Below are 21,969 nucleotides of genomic sequence, written 5' to 3'. Positions count from 1 at the left end.
ATGTGTTGACGGATTTAATTAATTCGGTTGTTTTCTTTTTGATGCATTTCGTGGGGGTTGTAGTTTACCATTTGGTTGGTGTTGTGGTCTGATACCAAATGGTTCATTTTTTCTCCATCCGCATTTCCTTTTGCTCACCTTCCTGGTCTATAGTAGCAGCCAATTATATTTTGTCTTGGGGATGGGGGATTGTCTCACACTGTCATTATCAATTTCCTGATATGTTCCCTCCAGGGGTGTGGAGAATACTATGACAGTATCACTTGATTAAGTTTATATTATTACTAATTGACAATCAAGAATTTTCTTTCAAATTATTCTGTTACTTGGCAGTATGCCAGTATTTTGCTATATCTAATGTTTTGGTCTTCTAGGACATTTTTGACTGAATTAGGTCCACCTAAATCTTAGTCTTCAATATTTCGCATTCCTCTGAGTCTTTTCTCTGCCATCTTGGCATCAAACACCTGATTTACTAACCTGTCTTTTCCATTTCTGCTTAAGTCATCATCCACCTTAGATTAGCTCTACTCACACATTCTTGAGTGTTAACAATGTCGTGTTCCTTTCTGATATCTTCGTTTATAATATGATTCTGCCAGTGATGCTATATATTCACTCTCTAATTTTTTCTCAGAACCGTCATATCTGTGGTCTGTTTTCTTTGGTCATCTATTTCATATTCAGCTTTGCATATTCCGCTGTCTCTATCCATATTTAATTTGCCATCTTCACTAAAAATTGTGCTTAAATTGTGAAAATATTTTTCATATTTCTTATGATTCCTATTACTTATAGCTCCTGCTAAATAGCTTTGAATGCGCTGCCTTCCTCAATTCTACAAGGGTGGTGTGAAAAGTTCTTGGCCTAACAATGAAAAAATGAATTTATAATTTCAAAATTATTTTTCAACATAATTTTCCTTAAGAATAATACATTTATTCCAGTGATGCCCCAGCACCATCATCCCATCCATGTAGTGGCTCTCAGTAAGATCTGCAAAATACCCCTCTACAGCTGCAATCACCTTTTGATTCGAAGAAAAACGCTGACCAGCGAGGAAGAGTTTTAGTTTTGGGAAGAGATAAAAGTCAGAGGGAGCCAAATCTGTGGAATACGGTGGATGTTCCAACAATTCATAGTGCAGATTCCTTAATTTTCCCATTGCCAAAGCACCTCTGTGGGCAGGTGCATTGTCCTGATAAAAGATGATTTTTTCCTTCTGCAAACTGGGTCTTTTCTCACGAATTTTTTCGTCTAGTCTGGTTGAAAGATTGGAATAATATTCCCTGGTTATTGTTTTATCCTTTTCAGATAGTTAATAAACAAAATGACATTAGCATCCCAAAACACCGATGCCATGACCTTTCCTCTGATAGAACTGATTTTGGCTTCTTTGGTGCTGAACAATCAGTTTCTGTCCACTATTTTGACTGCTGTTTGAATTCTGGTGTGTAATGGTGAATCCAAGTCTCATCTATGGTAATAAATTGATGCATAAAATCAGTTTTATTCTTGTTAAAACGCTTCAAGCACTGTTCAGAGATTTTCATGCGAGTGCATTTTTGATCTGCTGTGAGCAAGCGCAGCACCCATCTCGTGCAATTCTTCATTTGCAATTCTTCATGCAAAAGATATCCTATGCATTCTTTTGAAATGTCTATAGTCTCAGCAGTTTCACCCATTTTGACTTGCTGGTCATCCAATACCATATCATGCACTTGATCAATGATTTCTGATGTTGTTATACTTTTTGGATGTCCTTCACGTGAATCATCTTCAAGGCTGGTATGGCCACGTTTAAACTCTGCAGCCCATTTCTTAATTGTCAAAAAATGAAGGAGAACAGTGTGCGATAAACTTTTATGAACTTCGGATGAATTTCTTTTGGTGTTAAACGTTCTTTTACAAAGAATTTTATAACCGCACGATACTCAGTTTTATCCATTTCAAGGGATACAGACAACACTTTTATTTCAGACAGCTGTATAAAAAAACTACTTAATAGAATGGCTTGCAATTTCACATGGATGCTTATTACAGATGTACCAACTTAGAAAAAAAATCTTGCCAATAGTGTTGCCATATATGGTCAAGGCCGAGAACTTTTCGGACTGCACTCGTACTTTCCTGCTGAACTTCTATATTTGCTGGTTACAGGTCTTCTGCTGTTCATTAGCGATACTCTTCCCTAGTCCTGTCTCTTCCTGTTCTCCCTGAAAATACAATATCTCTTTATATCTCTGTAACAGTGCCTTCCTTTGTCGACCAAGTGTCTCACTAATTCCTATAAGTTTTGGCCAGTTCATGTCAACCAACATCAGTATCAGCTTGTTCTTGTTTATCATCCTTCTGGCATTAGTATACATGCATTACATTATTTACTTGGGCCCACAAGTACCCCAGAATCTTCAATGAGTGTTTAATTTAAATTCAAGACCCAATAAAGTGCATTTATCATTTATGATCTTCTCATTCCTACACTCGCTCACTCAGTTCAAGGGAAGCCTACACACTTGCTTTCCTGCATCCTTAGTGATAGTTTTAGTTTTTTTGATTCTGCACACCCATTCTCACCGAACAAAATTATCTCCAAGCACCTAACTCCAAATCCTTTCAAGTGCAGTCCATCATTCATGTACAAGTCCTTTTGTCCATCAGATTCACTCCAAACATCTATAAACTATAAACAATCTCTCTTACATAACTATGCATTGACTCATTTACAGTAATGGTACTTCTTCCAGTTCACTCCTATCATACCTTAGAAAGTTTTTCACTTCTTCAAGCAGCTCTTTTTTACATTCCATACTTTTAGCCTTTTAAATCATTTCATTCTGGCCAACCAAAATTATTAACTTTTATACTTTTTTAAAATCTGGTACCATTACTAATTACTTTAATTTTCACACCTGTAAAGCACAATTTCATCATGCATTCATCAAGCACACACTAATCATGGAATCGTCATGCAGTATTGCCTTCTTACTCTGCCTTTTCTGCTCATAAACACCCTGCTTACTTTTTCCAATCTCACCTCTTCTTTCTTACTCATCTCTGTCATACTGCTTATCAGATGCTTCTGCAAATGCTGTACTCTATGCTTTGTCCTATAGACTTTGCTTTCACATGCTATTTCACTCACATATACCTCTCTATTTTCCTGAACTTTGTTCACTTCTTTTGTGGGATGTTTCTTCTGACTTTACACCAAACATTTGCAACACCACTATCTCCCTCTTGATATGCACAATTCTGACACCCACTCACATAACATTTCCAACATACTCTCACCATTTTTGTTTATCATCAACAAATCACACACTTTTGGCATATTACACACACTGTTTCTCTTGAAGGTCCTGAATAATAGCATCCTACTGACATTGTTTCGTTTTGTTGCCATTAGCCTTGCTGTAATTATAAAAATATTTTAATGAAGAGACAGCTGTGGAAAATTGATTTAAAAGCATAAACACACATAATCACATTAGAGATATTAACCACAGTACAGATATTTCAATAAGATTAAATGTTTCAGTTTGTTCATCACAGACCATCTTCGGTGTAGAATAATTAAAAATTCAAATACAGCAAACTGAAACTCTGTACTGTAAAACAATGATTATCTTATCAAATGCAGTCACATGGGTGTCAAGTTGTAATAATGATTCTAATAGTGTTAATTATATTATATTATCATTTATTAATACTATTATATTTAGTAATTATAGTTAATTATAAATATTAATTATTAGCTCAGTTATTGCAGCTATCCAGCTTCCATTACAGTTCATCATTGATGACATGCTCTATATTTCATTAAAAATGTTTTAATAAAGTTGTTTCTATATTTATTCATTTGATTTGCCTAGACTTGAAAAAGATAGTGATACCTTAGCAGAAGTAAAGGAGGAAATGGAAGATTTAACTTTTTGGCTGGATGAAACAGAGACATTGCTTAGTGGTACACTTCATCCTGCTGATCTTTCTGCTGCAAAAGAATTACTGGATAAAGTGAGGGTATGTATAATTTGCTGATTTTGTTTATGGTTATATATTGCTTGGAAAGAAGTCAAAGAACACTTCTGTTGGCAAAGTGCATCATACCATGTAACGAGTCACATGTTTGTAGCCAGTATAAATTGGAGGCATATGATGCTCCCTAGTCAGTACAACTGTGTCTGGATGAAATGGCTGTGAGAAGGGAACTGATGGATTGAAAAGAGACATTGTGATAGGATGCCATGTTGCAGTCCTATCTGTTCAGCGAATTGTTGGAAAAATGATCACCTCCAGGTCAATAATCAATGATATCATATTCAGATAAATGCACAGGGAGTCAATTGCAAGTGCTACCTGCAGTGGACAACCCACCACATTCACTGAACATGACTGTAGGGTGCTATGAAGGATAATATGTAAAAATCGCCATTTGTCAGCCAACACATTAAATGCAGAGCTTTCCAAGCAGTATGGAAAGAAGTGCATGGACTGGAACAAAGACATTCAGAACCAAGGCTCACAACATGGGTTTCCATGGTAGAACCACAACATGCAAGTCCCACATTGCCTGAACCAACATGCAGTGTTGGCTTCATTAGTGCAAAGAGCATGTATGGTGGAGAGTTCAGAAATGTGTAACCCAAACTATGAAATTCAGAGGTTGTAGTGTGATGGTATGGTCCTGTTTTTTCTGGTTTGTCCTCGGACCTCTGTTTGTATTGCCACGAACATTGAATTCTGAGAGGTATCTGTACATTCTGGACAATGCAATGCTTCCTTTTTTGTGGTTTTCTATGGAACTGACCATTGTCTCTTTGAGCAAGACAATGCACCATGTCATAAGGCTGCTGCTGTAACAACATGGCCAGAGGGATGAATTCTGGATGATTGGAGTAGAGCTCTCATAGTACCCATATATAGAGTGGTTCAAAATTCCATGTACAAACTTGTAAACTCGTCCAGCTAACCTGTAAACAAAGTGCAGATATGCACCTTGTTTACAGGTTAGCTGGACGAGTAATGGACGAGCCGCTGTACGAATATATCGCGAAAGGTACCCAAACAGATGTGTACCACATCACCAAATGTTTGCACATTGCATCAGAATTTGTATGACTATGGATCATTCAGGGATCACAGGCATGATAGTGGGTGTCTACGATCGATGCGAAATCCTGCCATGAAAGAGGAGGTGGTGCATGCAATGGACAATAATCCAGAGACAAGCACACGTGCCATTACTTCTGCTATAGAAGTATCTTGATCCAGTGTATTGCGCATTTTGTACTCTGAGTCCTTATATCCATTTCATCTGCAACGGCTCCAGTTGCTGATGGCCGAAAATTATCCTCGACATGTGGAATTTGTGCAGTGGTTTCTGCAGAAAAGTGCTGTAGACCCAGATTTTCCAACTTGTGTTTTGCCTGCAAAGGGGTCTTCAATCACCACAATGCTCATGTGTGGGCCCACGAGAACCCACATGCTGTGCAATCACATGCTGCACAACAATGCTTCGCCATTAATGTATGGGCAGGTATCGTTGCTGACTGTTTAGTCGGCCCATACCTGTTACCACACTGACTGGACTCCCAGAGGTATCGGACCTTTCTGGAAGAAGTTCTGATTTACTGAACAATGTTCCATTGACTGTGCGTCGGCAGATGTGGTTCCAACATGACGGGGCTTCAGCCCATTTTGGTATTTCTGTGTGTCAGTATTTGGACAGGTCCTTTGGGACTCGATGAATTGGGCGTGGCGGTCCCATCTCATGGCCCCCACGCTTACCTTATTTATCGAGTATTGATTTTTTTCTGTGGGGGACCCTTAAAGCCATGGTATACGAAATGCTTGTTACCTCTGACATGGACCTCATGGCAAGAATCGCCATCGGCGCTGCTAATATCCGGGAAACTCCAGGTATTTTCGAAAATGTACGGCAATCAATGCGTCATTGGTGTCAGGCATGCATCACTGCTAATGGTTGTAACTTTGAGCACCTGATGTGAAACCATATTATGTATCCAACTACTATTGAATTGTTCAGTTACGCCTAATAAAGTTTTTTACACTACTTACTGTCTTGTGTTATTTCTGTATCTTTGTGTCCCTGTTAGTACCTTCCAGTGGCGTTTCCAGTCATGCTTTCCTGTGTGAATATGGTTGATTTTGATGTTCTCTACCTCCCACTCAAAGTTTGTACGTGGAATTTTGAACCACCCTGTATTAAAAGGGAAATAAAACTGAATGAAGATTAGCGAAACAAGTGTTCTCTGCCAGGTTAGCATGAAAAAGACCCAGAGGAAGACCGAGATAGACCAAAATATTGAAGTAGAAAAAGCCATCAAAATCCTGAAATATGGAAAGGTAGCTGGAGTAGATGATATTCGACCAGAAATGCCCTAGTCTGAAGGTATAAAAGTCTTACAGTGGCTGCACTGCATAGTTCAGAAGATCTGGACAGAGGAACAAATTCCAGATGATTGGAGTAGAGCTCTCATATACCCATATAGTACCCATATATAAAAAGGGAAATAAAACTGAATGAAGATTAGCAAAACAAGTGTTCTCTGCCAGGTTAGCATGAAAAAGACCCAGAGGAAGACCAAGATATAGGTGGATTGATACAGTAAAAAAAGTGCCTTAGAAGATAGAAATATAAGATCTGGTAATGTTGGAGTCTTGACAGGTAACAGACTGATTTGGAGGAAAATTGTAGATAGGAAGTTAGCAATGAAGTAAATTTTTCATGTAGTAGTATCATATCTTGTACACCCCTTAAGGGTACATGGCAGGAATTTGATGATGATGATGTAACAACATGGTTTGTGAACATGAATATCACCAAACTTTACTGGCTTCCACAGAACCCTGATCTCAATCCTGTTGAACATCTATGGGGTGAAGCATTGGGTTTAAGTCAAGGGAGTGGTACTTGTGTGTAACAGTCCAGGACCTCATTACGTCTACAAAAAGAATGGTCAAAATTCCTATTTATTGCTATCATACACTTGAAAGTATGGATTGCTGCAGTCATCACAGTGAATAGAGGTCCTACATGTTATTAAGGTGTGCATCATGACTGTTTGTTCCTCTCACACTGTGGTGTCTGCTGACTTCTTTCAAAGTTGTATGTACAGTTGTGTGTGTGTGTGTGTGTGTGTGTGTGTGTGTGTAAAACAATAGGTGCCAGTACTCATTCTTTGCCATCTGATAAAATTTAAAATTAAGTAAACATCATATGCATAAGAACAGCAAATTAAGTATATAACAGTTTATTAAGTATAAATTTATTATACAAATATGAAAAAATAACTAAAATGCATATGATAATTTCAATAAAAATTTTATATAGCAAATATAAAAATGTTTAATATAGCAAACTTCTTAACAATAGGCATAGTGCAAAATATTAATTTTATTAAATAATTAAGCTTATTTGTATATTAGGTAAACTAATAAAAAATTACAGAGATATTACAAATATCTAAAAGTACCATAACTGTATGTGACACATCACTGTTAATAGAGGTACTGGTACGCTGCACCATTGTGTATCATCCCCCCCCCCCCAGAAAAAGCACTGTGTATATCTTCTTTGATTATGGTGCAGATAATTCCTGGCAGTTAAGAAACAGTTAATTTGTGGGTGATGTATAATGGCTGTCAATTTAATGTTGCAAAATTCAGGTTGAAAAGATTACAAACTCTGTTGTATCACATCGATAGTACTGGGGTGCACAAAATTGATGAAGCTGGAGACCTAGGGCTAATGGTCGACAAAGAGTTGAAGTTCAGAAGGCATAATGTAAAGTTCGTAAAATGTCTCAAAGATTACTTGCATATTGAAAAACACACTAACAAGTACAGATATGGAGATGATTTGGCCTCATCTTAACTACTGTGCAGATTTGGTCATCTGGGTTTCTGGAAATCAGGAGCTGGGAGAAGAGGGTTCAGAGACAAGTGAATAAGCTGGTGACAGGTCTGTGGAATGCTCATTGAAGATGTGTAGGTTTCAAAGTTTAGTGGATAGGCAGAAAAGAGGGGACATGATTGAAATTTATAAGTTATTAAAGGGATTCTATAAGATAGACACAAAGAACATGTTTCAGTATGTGACAAATAAAGAGAGAGAGAACTAGGACTCACCCCTGGAATTTATATAAGTTAGTAAGGATGTGCAGATTAGATTTTTTGTTAATGAACATGTGTGGAGTAGATTTTTTGTTAATGAACATGTATGGAGTAGATTTTTTGCTTGGAGAATAGTGAATGGGTGGGAGGATTGCCAGAGTTGGTTTGCCATGAGTTTAAGAAGAGGTACGAGGGTGGTTCCGTAAGTTTCCGTCCTCACTAACTTATAGAGGTGATAAAAAGAAAACAACTGTGTCTCTTTTCACCATAATGTAGGATGGGTGTTCAATCTCCTGAAGCATAATATTCTGCATTCACAGTGATATTCCTTTCCTTGAAGTCATAATCTCCCTTTACTTCAACATACTTTTCACATCTTTCAATTAACTTTTCTATGCCCTTGAAAAAATAGTCTGTGTACTTTTGTCTGCAAAATGGCCTAAAACTGCATCTTTCACCTCATTGTCATCTGCAAATTTTCTTCCTCAAAGGTCTTTTTTTTAGTTTTGAGAAGAGGTAGTAGTCATATTCTGCATTTACGATGGTATTTCTTTCCTTGAAGTCAATCAAGGAGAATTCCTAGGCAATCCCAAAAGATTGTTGCCATGATCTACTTGGTGGACTAAGTGACCAGAGACCTTGGTTTTGCCACTCCATGGATTTTCTTTTGGAAAGAGGATCATAATAAAGGACCATCGTTTCATTCATGGTGACAATGGATTCCAGCACTTCTCTCTGATTCCTTTGGCAAAGCTCTAAAAACTTGCCGGAACAGGTCACACGGTGCTCCTTCTGAATTGAAGAGAGAAGTCGGGGCACCCACCTTGCACTGACCTTCGTCATATGAAGCTTCTCATGAATGATGCGAAAGATGGTTGTTATAGAACAGGGATGGGGAACTGTTGGCACACGTGCCAAACGTGGCACGCCGACGACTTTTTTCCAGCACACAACCTTAAAAAATAATTAAATAAATAAATACATAGCCAACATCATTGCTGAGTTGTATAGTTTAACTTAATATAATACAGTTTTATTAAATAAAGCAATACCAAATAAAATTGCAATAAAGAAACAAATGCTATCAACTGTTTTAGTAATAATAAGTAATAAGAAAATGAAACGAACATCCTATTTCCAAGTCATCTATAATGCAGTTGATTGATTTTCAAAGTAGCTCATTTTGGAGGCAGAAATTTATTTACCTCAGAGCTGACATGGAAAATATTGAAAAGGAACGATTAGAGACAGGAGTAATAGAGAGAAGTGCATAAAATGAGGTACTAAGGACTTGGAATACTATTCCAGAATCTTTTGTATGTTTAAAACCTCTTGCAACAGCAATACTGTCCATTTTTGCATTTAAATATTCTTGTGAATCAATGTCCTCAGTGATGAAATTTGTTAAATCTCGTAATAGGAGTACCTTATAGATGAAACTAGTAGCACATGCATATCTCTAAAGGTTACAAAATATAAACCTGATATAAATAATCTGTCATTAGTGATGTAACAGCAGAAGTCTCATTGATGCTAAATAAATAAAACATCCATTATTTTTCTTTCTCTATTTTTGATTTGACATTTCCTGCTAAAAATGGTAAAGATTAACTTCAGTTTAATATATTATGTAGGTAAAATAACATTTTATTTTATCTGTAATTTTTATGTATTACTCATAAGGGATTAAGAATTAATAAAAGAATATCTTTAATTTGATTTTCTTTTATTGTGCTTTAGTCAAGTTAAAGGAACTGTGAGATTGTGCACTGTAATATATTGGAAAAACTTAAAAATTATATCTGATTGATCTTTATAAAAAATAAATAAATAAAATAAAATAAATAAATAAAAATTCAGAATTATTGTTTACTCTTTTGTTGATGTTAAAAATTGCATCTTTAAATTGCGTGGCTGTATATAACAGCTAGAATTACATTTAAAGGCAAATAAAAAATATTCACGCTATCAACAGGGTAGAAGGACTTTTACGTAAAAATTTTGTCACTAATTCTTACATTCATTCAATCTGACATGACTTACAATAATCACTCTTACAATTTTCTTTGATTTTATCACTCTAGTGTGATTTTTGATTATTTGAAAAGGTTCCCCCAATATTTAAAAGATGCCAAATAATAATGTGTTCCCCAAAATTTCGGTTAGCACGCGAGAAAATTTTGCATCAAAGATTTAGCGATTTTGGCACACACACTTAAAAGGTTGCTCACCCCTGTTATAGAAAATCCTAACCCCTTGCTGAGATTTCTTTGAGCTTCAGCCATCTGTCATTGAGCAGTTCCTCCTCAACAAGAGAGACGTTTTCCTCAGTGACCATAACAAGGATCATCTTTGATGCTCTTTCTTCCTAGGTGAAACTGTTTAGCCTATTTCTTAATGGTGAAACATGAAGGAGAAGCTTCCTCATAAATACTTTCCAATCGCTGTTTGATAGCAGATATGCAAAGTGACATCTGCCATGTGATTATTAATTGATACTTCTGTTTTGTCTGGATTGAGTTGGAACCTCCATTTTTTGTAATTTTCACCTATTGTTTTCAGATCTTTTGTAAGTACCTCTTCAACCTGACTCATCTTTTTGTGTTGAATGGCAATTACAGTGTCATGAGCATAACAGAACTTGCATGAGATGAGATGGTGGCGGGCAAGTCGTACCTGTATAGATTATAAAATAGGGGTGCCAATACTGACCCTTGTAGAAGACCATTACTGACAAGACATTATTAAGTTTTCATTGTTGGGATATTTTATTTCCTAATATAACTTGAAAGAAACGTTCCGTGAGCATGGAGTAAATCAAGTGTGCAGTCCATTTACATAGGACAATACTAAGAAATTTGTATAGAAAACCTTCATGCCAGACTGTATCATAGGCTGCTGTTAGGTCTAAGAAGCAGCTGATGTTTTTTCTTGCTTCTGGAATCCAGCTTCTATGTATGATGTTAAAGTGAGCACTTGGTCACAGCAACCATGTTTTTCTCTAAAACCAGCTTGTTCAATGGACATGCTACATGATTGGTGTAGACAATCTGTTGTACAGAAGGTGTTCCAACATTTTATAGGTGCAACTCGTTAAAGCAATAGATCTGTAACTTTTTGCCTCCTGGGACGGTTTTCCAGGTTTAAGAATAGTAACTGTTTTTGGCTTCTTAAACTGGCTGGGTTTAAGAAGTCAGCCAGTTAATAATATATCAGAGAAGAATTCAGAAAGCCATTTTACACTATTTGGTCCACTATTAATCAGGAATTCAGGATGGATACCGTCGAAGCCTTCAGTCCTGCCTGCTTTGACATTTTTTATGATGGTTTTTACTTCATGTTTAGTAAAGATTGAGGCATATTGTGAGAAAGCAGGAGCATTTGTTTTTAATGCTCTAAGTTCTTTCTTAACTTTTTTGGTATGTTCATGGTCCCTAGGTGGTCTTGACATATTAACGATTTGATTAGCTATTTTCTCAGGAGAGATCGTTATGCTTTTTCTTTTAGGTAGATTAGTTGTGGATAGTTTTTGGAGAAGATTCCAAGCTTTTCTACTTGATCATTTGAAGTCAAGGTTTTCAACCGTATCAATCCATTTTGTTTTTCGAGATGAGTTCAGGCTATGTAGTAATTCATCTGCTGTTTCAGGATCTTCAATTTTGAGGAACTCTCTATAAAGATTTTCACTCTCTTCATTCCATCCGGGAACATAATCTTTTCTGCAACCTCTAGGGATATATTTTTTTCGCATTAAATATGATCGCTCCTATGAATTTCTTATACTTCACAACTCTAGCAGGTATCCATCGAACACATTTATCCAATTCATTTGCAAAATTTCTCCAATTTGCTTTTTTAAAATTCCAATGTGGTCGTGGAAAGGATCTTGCTATAGAGAGAGAGAGCATCATACTAATTTCTAGTAACACTGGTTGATGTTGACTGTGTGGGAAGTTAGAAAGTACGTATCATATTTTGCTGGTAATGGTCACCCTTCTGTGTTTAATGAAACAAAACATAAGTCCAGATTAGGTTCCGTTTGCCATGCTGCTGATCTAAAGGTATTTCTATCCTTAGCATCAAATACAAGGTGTATGTTATTTATTTTTGCCCATTGAACGAGGGCAGTACTGCAGTCATTGTTATCATGGTACTTCCATTCTTCTTGATGGCTATTAAAATCGCCAATAACCATACTGTTGGATGTTGATAAGTGGATATCACATCTATAGATCATGATGTTAAATGAGGTTTATAGATATTGACTATTGTTATGTTGTGGATTTTCACACTCACAAGATGGGTATTGTTATCACATCTCGTTGTTAGGACAAAAGCATTTTCCAAATATGCAAAACGTATGTGTGTGTGTGTGTGTATATATAGGTGTTTGTAAAAGGGGGTGCTATCCTTAGAAACAATCCTAATAGGTAGATTACCAGTGTATTGAATGGTGATGAGATTTCTATATTGGATGTTTTAATGTGTTATAATACCATTATTTGAAAAGATAAAATAAAATTTAATTTAATCCTAAAAATGATCAAGGAATAAATTTCTTGCATTCAATTCGAAAAAAATATGCTCATAAAATAATAAAGAGTAGAATCATTAACTAAATTATAATGATATACAAGAAGAATTCTGTAATATGACATCAGTGTATGGTGGGTGTAAAACAAACAAATAATAGAAAAGTCATTAGAAAATAACAAACCAATATTGAAATAATAAAGTAAACATAAATCAAGAAAAATACACTGTTGTTTCTTTTTCTTTCTTTCTTTTTTTTTTTTATGATATATATATGACCATGCATAATCATGCAAGACCTATAACATATCAGCATCATATGTGGTCAAGAGGGTAAGAAAAAGGAGGAACTTGTTGACAACTAAGAGGAACTCGTTGACAACTTTTAGACAACTAAGAGTATCGTTTGGAAGGGAGAAAGTGTGAAGAATATATGAGGGAGGCAGTTCCAAAGAATAGAGGTTGATGGAATGAAAGAGGAGCCAGAGAAGTTGGTTTGGAAAATTTGAAGCTGGCAGTAAATGGATATTGACCTACAGCTGCTCTTGTTCTTACCTGAGCAGATAGTGGCCAGTTCCTCAGAGCACTGACTATGTCTCACCTGTTACAGATAAGAAGTAGTGTTTTCAGTGGATTAGAAATAAAAAAGAATTTAACTGGCATGTATTTGTGGATGGTAGAATTACTCAAAGGAAATCAAGGCATTAAAAGGTAACTACAAAAAACTACAAAGTAATTTTAATATGGAAATATCAACAAAAGAAAAAATTATATAAACTGATAACACATGAAAAATTTACATCATTACTAACTTCCTATTTACAATTTTCTTCCATATCAGATTTTATATTTCTGCGGCACTTTTTATTGTGTCAATCCACATATACCTTGGTCTTCCTCTGGGTATTTTTCCTGCCAACCTGGCAGAGAACACTTGTTTTGCTAATCTTTCCTTGCCCATTCCACTTAAGTGGCCATACCACCTGAGATTAGCTCTGCAAACACATTCCTAGATGTAACAATGTCAATTTCTTTTCCTAATATAGTCATTTTTTATTATGATATTGCCATTGATGTCATCTGTTCATGCTCCTAATCTTTCTCAGGACTCTCATATCTGTTGTCTCTAGTCTTTGGTCAAGTGTTTTGCTTCTAACCAACTCTCAGATCCATAAGTTAAAATAGGTTTGAACACTGTCTTGTATACAGCTAATTTAGTGTTTTGACTAATTTCTTTCTTATTCCATATAAATTTATTCAGTAGACTTCGTACCATACCAGCTTTGTTGATTCTGTTGTCTATTTCCATAGTTAATGTACCATCTTCACTAAAAATCATGCCTAAGTAGCTGAAATGTTTTACTTGTTCTATAGGTTCTCCATTCACAATGCAATTGATATTTTCAATGCCTATTTTCATTGTCTTTGTCTTGTTATTGCTAACCTTCATACCATATCTATTACAAGAGTTATTCAATATAGTCAGAGAATCTTGCAGACTTGTAGTGGATTTATTTAGAAGTATAACATCATCTGCATAAAGCAAAGAGCTGACATTAACATCTCCAATTTTGATATCAGATTTGACACCACTTTCCTTCATAATGTGATCCATATAGATAATGAATAACAGAGGGGATAATGTACATCCTTGTCTGACACCAGATTTAACATTAAACCATCTTAATGTACTTCCTTCCATTCAAACTGCTGACTTACAACTCAAATAAAGACTAAGTATTGCTTGCTATAATGCCCCATTGACACCATAGAATTGTAGTGCATTGAATAGCTTCTCTCTTGGCACCTTGTCATATGCCTTTTCCGGATCAACAAAACTTAAGTACAGATCTTTGTTATATTCCCATGCTTTCTCAACTATTTGTCGTAAAGTGAAGATCTGATCCTGACAGCCTCTATTTGGCCTAAATCTAGCTTGTTCTTCACCAAGCTTTTCTTCCATAATCCTTCTCAACCATTTCTCAAGTATACTTGCATAAATCTTACCAGGAAAACACTCAGAAAAAAGAAATACATCTATAATTCTCACAGTTTTATTTCCCTTTTTATATATGGGTACTATGAGAGCTCTGCTCCAATCATCGAGAATTTGTCCCTCTATCCAGGCTTTCTGAATTATGCAGTGCAGCCACTGTAAGACTTTTATACCTCCAGATTTGAGCATTTCTGGTTGAATATCATCTACTCCTGCTGCCTTTCCATATTTCAGACTTTTGATGGCTTTTTCTACTTCAAGTATGGATATATATTCCTGATTGCATGCCTGGATTGTTACTGATTGTTTCATTTAACAATTTTTCAAAGTAGTTACTCCATACTTCAATGATATCTTTTTCTCCAGTTTTCATGTCGCCTTTATCATCTCTAATTCCTTTTACAGCATTTCTCCATTTCTGAGCTTCTTCAATAATCTCCAAAATATCTTGCCACCTTCTTTCTATGTTCTTACGAAAGTCTTCCTATGACTTTTGTTTAGCTAGTTTTACACGGTGTTTAGCTTTCTTTCATTTTTCTCTGTATTCTCTAAGAGCACAAGCTGACTTATTTGCCAGGAACTTTTGATATGCTTTCTTCTTTTCCTTCACTATCCCTCTTTAACTTCCTGTGTCCACCATAGAGTTCTGATTTTTCTATCTTTGCAGAGATAACCTCACAACATGCCTCTCTGCCTGAATCAATCATTGTTTTCTTCACGGCTTGCCACTGAATCTCCATGATTTAGTTCCTGTTCTCAAACTCTTTCATATTTTCTTCAATAATGTTTAAGTACTTTTATCTTCAGTTCATATCTGAGAGCTGCTCAGCTTTTATTCACTTTAAAACTTTGTATTATTATATGTTCTTCTTCTCAATATGAAATTCAATTTTATCCTCAAGACTAAATGGTGATCACTTCCAATTTCAAATCCTCTGTACACTCTAGTGTCCTGCACCAGGAAGAACACATCATTATCAACAATAACATAGTCAATGATACTTTTCTTATTTCTTGCCTCTTCTCTCAATGTGAATTTGTGCACATTTTTATGTTGGAACATTGTGTTAGTAACAACCAGTCCATGTCCTGAACAGAAATCCAACAGATATTTTCCATTATTATTAGCTTTGTTCTTTTCTCCAAAATTTCCCAAAATATTTTTGTATGCCTGACAATCATTTCCTACTCTGCTATTTAGATCCCCAACAAGGACAAACGTTTCATTTTTCATTCTGTCAGTTGCTTTTTCTAAAGCCTCAAAAAATTCCTCCACTTCTATCTTAGTAGAACCTTCTGTGGGACCATAGGCACAAACAAGTCTCATTGTCCAGTTCCCCATTCTCATATTTTCCCACATCACTACTTGAGACTGCCTGCCGTTCAAGAAGATTAGCCTCGTATTTTGTGTTGAATACTATGGTTACTCCTTCTTTTCCTTGATTGTCATTGCCTGAATATAACATTTTGTGTTTATTGCTCAGAAAGATCTCACCAGTTTTTGTCTTTTTTGTTTCAGTCACCACTATTATGTCAATCTGGTACTTATCCAATTCCTCAGCTAGCTCCATTTCTTTGCCATTCAGGCTTCTTATGTTGATAGTACCAATCTTTAATTCTAGTGATGTTGAGTTGGGGTGTGTTTTCAGATTTGTTCCAGTAGCTGACTTTTCACTTTTTGTCCAGGTTCCCTAGTGACAACAACAATGGGGACCCTGTTTAACTCACGACGCCCCAGCCGGCATGAAATTCTGTCATGTTGTATCATCATTCTATATTGTGGTATAAAGAAATAAGAATACAATTTGATCAGCAAAATACCAAATTGCCAGCCCATCCCAGGTAGATACCTAACAGGGTGTAACACGAGAAGGTGAGGATTGAACATTAGATCAGAAGCCCTGGTCGGTTCGCTGCATTCCTTTAAAGGGTTTGTGGAGGTCTCCTCTTAGTTATACAGCTTGACCCTTAACCATCCCAAAAAATAATCAAGATGAAAACAATATTAGAACAGATAATGAAATATAAATACTAGAAATAAATAGCTAGTGCTGAAAATATAACCTAAGAAAAATTTGATTTCTGAAAACTAATAAAATATTAGTTAATATTCAGCATTAAGGAAAATAAAGATCTAACAGAACAAAGTCTCTAAATCATAGTTCAACTAATATTAATGTTACTTATAAAACAAGAAACATCAAATATCACGATGTGAAATGAAAACATTAAGAAAAATAGTTAATAAAACAAAGAAAACAGAAAACAATTTATGAAGCATTTCATAGTGAACAGTTTATGGAAACAGCACGTGTTAGAATAATTACTTTATTTATAATTAGAAAATAATAGTTGATGTTTCTCCCTGCATTTGTGTTGTTTGTTTAGGTGGCTGAGGAAAGTGTCTAAAGTCTGACAGCCATGGGGCCAGATAGCGAAAACATCGTCAACATCAGTGTCATCTCCATGCATTAGACACTTTCCTCAGCCACCTAAACAAACAGCACAAATGCATACAGTTCACAATTGAGATTGAAAAGCAGAACACACTTCCTTTTCCAGATACACTTGTCACACATCTTCCTTCTGGCAGTCTTTCCTTGACTGTTTACAGGAAACCGACACATACTGGCCAATATATACACATAGACTCCTACCGCAACCAACACAAAAACTAGGTGTCATTAACTCTAAAAAACAGGGCTTTGAAGATTTGCTCCAATGAACAAGTGCTTAAAGATGAATTTAAAGTTATCAGCAATACTTTCCTAAAAATGGTTACAGCCAAAATACTGTCAACAAAATTCTCTACAAGACCTCACTAAAAAAACAAAGATAAACTAGAATACAATAAAACTATAACCATTCCATACATTAAAGGGACATCTGATAAAATAAACAGAATACTACAGAAATACAGCCTTAAAGCCACCTTTAAACCTCCTACGAAATTAAAGAGCTTACTCAACTCATCTAAAGACCCACTCCCTCCGCTGGCCCACCCTGGAGTATACCGTATTTATTGTACCTGTAATCTACCCTATATAGGGGAAACAGGATGCATAATTCCTGTCAGACAAAAGGAACATAAACATCACATTAAATATAATAACTATAGTGAAGCTGGCCTTTCTGATCATGCCCTGAACACTTTACATAGAATTGACTGGAAATGCACCAGTTGTTTACATCACACCAAAACATGGTATGAACGTAAATTTAAGGAAGCCTGTGAGATTCTTATCAACCACCCTAATCTTAACAATAATGATGGTCTAAAAATCCCAAGCATATGGAAGGCACATATTCTACCCACTTAACCTTTCTCCCCAAGAGAAAGGCTAAGTGGTAACTATAAATAGGACCATAAGTAATCCAGAAACAAAAATCAAGGTTTGATTTTAAATTAAGTTTGGTCAGCGTTTATTAAAAATTTACCCAGTTCAGACCTCGGACAGAGTGAAAGTGAACCACAGAACACCCGACATCAAATAGCATTGTTTCCAGCTAACAACACGTATTAACGGTTGCATAGATCTGAGTTTTTAATGAACTTTTTTGATGTTCATAATACCAATAAATGAACTTGTTTTTTCGTAATTTTTTATAGTTTGTGCTTTAAGCTGTTTACCCCTGAAGATGTTAGTCTGATGACTAACGAAACTTGTCAGTTTGTTTTTTAGTACTTGTTTAGTTTTAAAAAACAGTGTCTTTTTAAATAAAAATGTGGTCACAAAACTAGAATAATTCGATTGAACATTATGATAATGTTGGATTTTTCTAAGGCATTTGATAGGATATCACACGAAAGGCTGTTGCATAAAGTCGAGAATATTTGGATTGGAATATAATTGGAATATATACTCTAGACTTGGATCAAGGGATGATTGACAGACAGATATCAAAAAGTGGTATACAGTGGGTCCGAATCTGCCAGATTTAATGTGACCAATGGCATCGTGGTTCAGTCCTCGAGCCATTATTGTTCAATCCGTACATTAATGACATCAAGCAGGGTCTAACATCAGATGTGCAATTGTTTAATGATGATGCAAAGATAGGCAGGGCAATCAGGGATGCTACTGATATTCAACACTTACAAAATGATTTGAACAGGCTGGAACTTTGGGTAAATGAAAATGGCTATCAGATTAATTAAAATTATTTAAATTAAGGGGATATTAAATCCCACATTATTTCAAAGCCGAATAAAAAACTCAAAGATAGGAATCAAAGAGTTTCATGCTGAATATATATATATATATATATATATAGCAAACTATAAAAGTTTCGGCAGATTGTAGCGTAAGCTGAAGCACATAGTTCAACACTAGGGCAACTCGTAGCAGAGGTGGGTAAAGTTCTGATCGCTATTCTTAGTATTTTCCATAATGTAAAACATATCTCCTAGGAGATGTATAATGTTATACATTATGGTTGCAGGTCACTACCCAGACTGGTTTCGACCTTTATTGAGGTCTCATCAGTGAGTAGGTAGACCTAGATAATGCTGAGGTTATAGCGAAGAGAACTTATATATATAGTTATACTTAGTTATACAAGTTGTCAAAAAGGTGCACCCATTAATCACTTAAATAAATAAAGAGCCAATAGGCTTCAATCAGCTCAATTGCAATAGGCTTCACATCACCGAAGTGAAGCCTATTGGCTCTTTATTTATTTAAGTAGCAGATTAATGTTAGTAAGTGCACTTAAATGTTAGTAAGTGAAGTTATGCACTTTGGCATGATTAGAATTCCAGCAGCATATTATATTAGCAGGGCTATGTTATCAGAAACTGAGGAGGCAAGGGATCTTGGCATATTTGTGGATAGGAATTTGAAGTTCAAAGGTCACACAGCAAAAGGTGCAAATGCAACTCAAAGGACAATTGCAATGTTGAAGCAAACCTTGACATGTAAGGATAAAGAAGTCATTTTTGCCTCTTTATAAGGCTTTTATAAGACCACACTTGGATTATTGTGCACAGATTTGGCCTCCTGGGTTCCAAAGAGATAAAGAAGCTGTGGAAAGGGTGCAAAGAAGAGTTACAAAGATTATATCTGGATTATCTTCTTCTTCATGTAGCTTCCTCAGTGAGGGAGTGCAGCACCATGTCCTTCCAGTTCTCTCTGTTGGTGACTTTCCTTTTCATTTCTGCATAACCATGTGATCCTGTCCACGATCTTATATCTTCAAACCATGTCCTTTGTTCTTTCCCTCTTGATCCTTTTTCCCATAATTTTTCCTTCCAAAACCGTTAGTATCCTCTGTTTTGCTGAACCTCTCAGTACATGTCTTGCCAATCTCATCTTTCTCTGGATCATTTCCTGTAATAAAGATCTCTGAGTTCTCATTCTCTGTAGGACATCTGTATTTGTCATGTGTTCTGTCCATGAGATTTTCAGAGCTCTCCTATAGCACCACATTTCAAAGGCCATTATGTGTTGTTTTACTTTCTTCTTGAATACCCAGGTCTCACTTCCATATGTGAGAACTGGCCACACTAATGTTCTTATTATTCTTTTCTTTGTCTTGATACCCACTGAACTTCTGAACAAATCTTTGTTTTTCCAGAAGGCATCTTTATTTTTATTTTTTTTTTTAGGCTGATCTTATTTTTATTTCTTTATCTTGCTTTCCATCTGCAGTAAATTAGGTGCCTAAATATTTGTATTCTGTTGTATGTTCAAATTTTATAAATATTTCTGGCTCGGATCTGTTTTCTTTTGAGATTTTCATAAATTTAGTATTTTTTGCATTTATATCTAATCCAAACTCTTTATCTTCTTTGATTAGTAGTTGCAGTAATTTGATTAATTTATTTCTGTTTTCTGTTATTAGAATGGTATCATCAGCATATCTAAGATTGTTGTATTTTATACCATTGACACTAATTCCTATTTTTTGTTTTTCAATCTTTTTCATCACTTTCTCACTAGATGTTAAATAAATTTGGTGAACCTTGTCTAACTCCTCTTTTTATTTTCACTTCCGAAGTCTCAGAGTTAAACAGCTGCATTTTCTGTTTGGTGTAAATCATTTTTATAATCGTCCATGTCTAATTTATCTAATGTATTGAAAGTTCATTATGTTTAACCTGGTCGAAGGCCTTCTGAAAGTCTATGAAACATATGTATATATTCCTATTTCTTTCAAGTTATCTTTCTATTTGTATTTTTAGTTCCAGGATAGCATTAATGGTTCCCATTCCTCTTCTGAAGCCTTTCTGTTGTTCACTCAATTCACCAATTAAGGCTCCTTCAATTTCTTTGTTAACAATGGATTTAGGTTTAAATTATGAAGACAGATTGAGAGTTTGTGGATTGCAGACTGGTTAACAGGAGTAAGAGGGGTGATATAATAGATGTGTATAAACTTTTGAATGGATGTTATAGGATATCATTTGATGAAATTTTTCGTTATATCAAAGGTGGGAGATAACACAGGGGCATCAATGGAAGTTAATTATGTTCACAGTCAAGAAAGAGGTAAGAGCTAGGTTTTTCTCCCAGAGAGCAGTAAGTGAATAGAATAGTTTGCCTTTAGGGGTAGTGAGTACATCTAGTGTGAATGATTTTAAGGAAGATATGATAACTGGTTTGGGTGATTTATAGCCTCCCTTGATAAGTCCTTGACTCCCTGGAGGTTTCAGATAATAATAATAATTACCAAAGTGGTTAAAGGAATTGCTACTGTCATCCTTGATCAGACAGCATACCTGGAAAAAATGAGCCAATTGGTATCCGACCAGAGCACGTACCAAATGGTTAACTACAACCCTACAAACCACATCAGAAAGAAATCAACAGAATTAATCAAATCAGTGATCATATGGCCAGAGGAAACAATTAAAAAACTAATACTGCATTATGCCCACACTCCTGTAATTTATAGCCTGCCAAAAATACACAAAACAAACACACCACTACTACTGATAGTTGAAGGAGTTCATCCCCAATTATTGCTTAGCCAAGAAACTGGCAGCCACACTCCAGGAGTTGGTAGATCATTTCTTCCTACATAAAACATCACACTAAACAATGAAGATTTATTAGTCATCATCGACATAACTGCTTTTTTCCTGAATGTCCTGATCACTGATACTAATTCTTCTCATACAGAACATATTTCTGCCTGATATCATGGTACTCTTTGCCCACATACTTTGCTCCAGGTTTTTCACGTGGCAAAATAATTTTTACCTACAAAAAATAGGTATAGCCATGTCCCCCCTACACACACAATAGCTAACTTTTACGTGGAAGACTTCAAGCAGTGAGCTCTAGATTCAGCAAAAT

At 35.7% G+C, this 21,969-nt stretch overlaps 1 protein-coding gene across 1 annotated transcript in view; it reads left to right on the top strand.

Annotated features, from left to right (window-relative positions):
* The window catches only part of Dys (Dystrophin), a 923,162-nt gene that overhangs the window by 485,264 nt on the left and 415,929 nt on the right, over positions 1 to 21,969 (top strand). The window contains exon 43 of the mRNA XM_090409612.1: positions 3,876 to 4,023. Coding sequence (XP_090265738.1) covers positions 3,876 to 4,023 — 148 coding nt within the window. The remainder of the gene's footprint in view (positions 1 to 3,875; positions 4,024 to 21,969) is intronic.

Source organism: Typopeltis vanoorti, chromosome 19 (genome assembly GCF_054136105.1).
Source record: "Typopeltis vanoorti isolate ZY-2024b chromosome 19, IOZ_Tvanoo_1.0, whole genome shotgun sequence".
Taxonomy (NCBI): domain Eukaryota; kingdom Metazoa; phylum Arthropoda; class Arachnida; order Uropygi; family Thelyphonidae; genus Typopeltis; species Typopeltis vanoorti.
Note: the sequence above shows the minus strand (reverse complement) of the source record. Positions and strands in the feature narration are given on the sequence as shown.